At 32.1% G+C, this 2,970-nt stretch overlaps 1 protein-coding gene across 1 annotated transcript; it reads left to right on the plus strand.

Moving 5' to 3' along the window:
• Positions 1-2,182, plus strand: LOC100641403 (WASH complex subunit CCDC53 homolog). Its single transcript, XM_020006905.1, has 6 exons — positions 1-78; positions 192-204; positions 414-441; positions 686-773; positions 838-999; positions 1,970-2,182. The coding sequence occupies exons 1-6, from the start codon at positions 67-69 to the stop codon at positions 2,069-2,071; spliced, it is 405 nt and encodes a 134-aa protein (XP_019862464.1). The 5' UTR covers positions 1-66; the 3' UTR covers positions 2,072-2,182.
• The last annotated feature ends 788 nt before the right edge of the window (positions 2,183-2,970 follow it).

The following is a 2,970-nucleotide window of genomic DNA, read 5'->3' on the forward strand; positions in this document are numbered from 1 at the left end:
ATTTTGTTTTTCTTTTTTTAGATTTTTAGATGAAATAGTTTAATTAGTGAGTAATTTATCTTCAGGATGGACAAGAAAGTAAGTATAACTTGTATGCAATACTTTAAATAGTAAATACATGTATATACATGTACATAAAAACTTGTTTTTCTTTTTTTCTTTTGTATGCTCTCTCTCTCTAATCACCACAGACAAAATCTTCAGGTAAGCATTCTCAATTTTATGTGTACAGTACATACACATACATGTACAATGTATTATAGTCTTAAATGATATTAAAATACTATTTGGTATCAGTATTCCTGTATTACATGTACATATGTATTATTGTATTAATGTATATGTACTTAGCTTAGTGTAGTGTGTACAGTTTATTTACATTGTATATCATTTTCTTTGGTTAATTGGTTTAGGTGGAGTTAAGAGATCCTCATCTGAAAAGTAAGTTACACTTTATCTCACTCAATCCTTATTCACATTAACTCTCTCTCACTCAATTTTCACTTTCTTTGTTCTCTTTTACACTCTTGCTTCCTCCTCCTTCCTCTCTTGATCCCTCCTTCCTTTCTTATAATCCTTCCTCCTACTCTTGATTTGTTTTTCTCTCTCTCCCTCTCTCTCTCTCCCTCCCTCTCTTTCTCTCTCCCTCTTTCTCTCTCTCCCTCTCTCTCTCTCTTCCTTTCAGAACTCCTAAGAAGAAGGATTCCCCTAGTTCAATAAGAAGGAAGCCAATGATAACAGAGAGTGATAGTGATGATGACTTTATACCACCAGTACATTAACCTACACTCATTAACACACACACTGTATTTATAATTATCCTATTTACTTCTATAGCCTACCAAGAAACCTCCTGTTACTGTGAAGCCCGAGCCACCTGCCACTCCTGTTAAGAGAAATGTTCCTCCCAGACCACCTGTTGATGTCAAAATGGAGTATGACGTGGCCACGCCTCCTAAACCTCCACCAGTGGATAGAGAAGTGAAAGTGAAAGCAGGAGTAAGAGCAATAGAGGGAAGGAGAGAAGTACATGTACATGTGAATCAGGCCTGGGGTCAATTACAATTAAATGTAATCTATTACTGTTACTATTACTTGAAAATTTTAACTATTATATTACTATAACTATTATAGCCTTTTTTCAAAGTAATCTATTACTATTACTATTACAACAAAGTATATTACTATTACAATTACTATTACAATGCGCCATAGATTTTTACAGGTTACTTATAAAAATAATCTAATTTTGAAGTTAGTCTAAGCCATTTTATAGTTTCTAATTAAGAATGCTTTGTTATATTTATGATAAAAAGTCTCAGTACTGAGCAATAGTTCCTGGCTAACGTGCTATTTTCCTATTGTTACTTATTAGTGTAACACTGCAAGTAATAGCTATGTAATATTGAGATTACATATTACTTTGACCATTATTACTATTACTATTACTATTACTTCCTGTTGCCAAAGATTCTATTACTATTACATATTACTATTACCCCAGGCCTGATGTGAATAGGATATTATATTTTATATTATATTGCAATGAATATTGTATAATACATGTATTATATTAATAATTGCATGTACATGTATGTGCATTACATGTACAGTACAAGTATTATTCATTGCATGTGTACCTACTGTTGTATGTCCTTGTACTTTTCCATGTACATGTACATGTATGAAGATGTGTATATGTACAGTATATGCATGTAGAGACCACTACATGTATATAGCTTCATTCTATTGTGTACATGTAGCTAGACCTTATTATGGCCCATAATATAATAAGTATAAGTACATGTACATGTGTCATATACTACATTTAGCTGTCAATTATTAACTCATATATGTGTACTGTATATTTACATGTTTATATGTTTTTAAAAAATCTCAGGGTATCCTTCCTTATTCCCTTAAATTTATTGATATTTTTAACCTTTTTTTTGTTGTACTTGTGTTACAGGTTAAGAGGAAGAAGTCTCCAGCGTCTGATGATGGTGATGATGAGAATGGAATGAAAGATGAAAACAATGATTGGGAGCTAGGAGCCAGGAGACAGTCCTGATGATGATGATGATGATGACTTTAAACCAGTCGCTAAGAAACCAAAGAAATCAGTTTCAGATGGTGAGAAATGTTTGTTAAGAACATTTTTTAAATGGTCATAACTCAAAAAGTTTTAGTCAGAACCACCTCAAAACTTTCTACACAGCATAAGGACATCAGTATGTATTAGAAAATGTAATAAAAATTTGGGGTGATTTCGGAGCTATTTTTTGAAAAAACCATGGGCTATAGCCTTGGGTATTTTTCACAAATCGGCCATTTTAAAAAAATGGCCATAGCTTGAAAAATTAAAGTCAGAATCAGCTCAAACTTTCTATACAGCATAAGGACATCAATATGTATCAGAAAATGAAATAAAAATTTGGAGTGATTTCGAAGCCATTTTTTGAAAAAAAAACCATGGGCTATATAGCCTTGGGTATTTTTCACGAATCGGCCATTTTTAAAAAAACAGCCATAGCTTGAAAAATTGAAATCGGAATCAGCTCAAACTTTCTATACAGCATAAGGACATCAATATGTATCAGAAAATGAAATAAAAATTTGGGGTGATTTCGGAGCCATTTTTTGAAAAAAAACATGGGCTATAGCCTTGGTTATTTTTCACAAATCGGCCATTTTTAAAAAAACAGCCATAGCTTGAAAAATTGAAATCGGAATCAGCTCAAACTTTCTATACAGCATAAGGACATCAATATGTATCAGAAAATGAAATAAAAATTTGGGGTGATTTCGGAGCCATTTTTTGAAAAAAAACATGGGCTATAGCCTTGGTTATTTTTCACAAATTGGCCATTTTTAAAAAACGGCCATAACTTGAAAAATTGAAGTCAGAATTAACTGAAACTTTCTATACAGCATAAGGACATCAATATGTATCAGAATTTCGAAACATGT

The sequence above is a fragment of the Amphimedon queenslandica genome, unplaced genomic scaffold (genome assembly GCF_000090795.2).
Source record: "Amphimedon queenslandica unplaced genomic scaffold, v1.1 AMPQUscaffold_8949_Cont19111, whole genome shotgun sequence".
In the NCBI taxonomy this organism is placed as follows: domain Eukaryota; kingdom Metazoa; phylum Porifera; class Demospongiae; order Haplosclerida; family Niphatidae; genus Amphimedon; species Amphimedon queenslandica.

Coding starts and splice junctions, on each gene's coding strand:
- LOC100641403 (XM_020006905.1), top strand. Junction 774..837: donor ATGATGACTTTATACCACCA/GTACATTAACCT, acceptor TTACTTCTATAG/CCTACCAAGAAACCTCCTGT. Junction 1,000..1,969: donor AAGTGAAAGTGAAAGCAGGA/GTAAGAGCAATA, acceptor CTTGTGTTACAG/GTTAAGAGGAAGAAGTCTCC.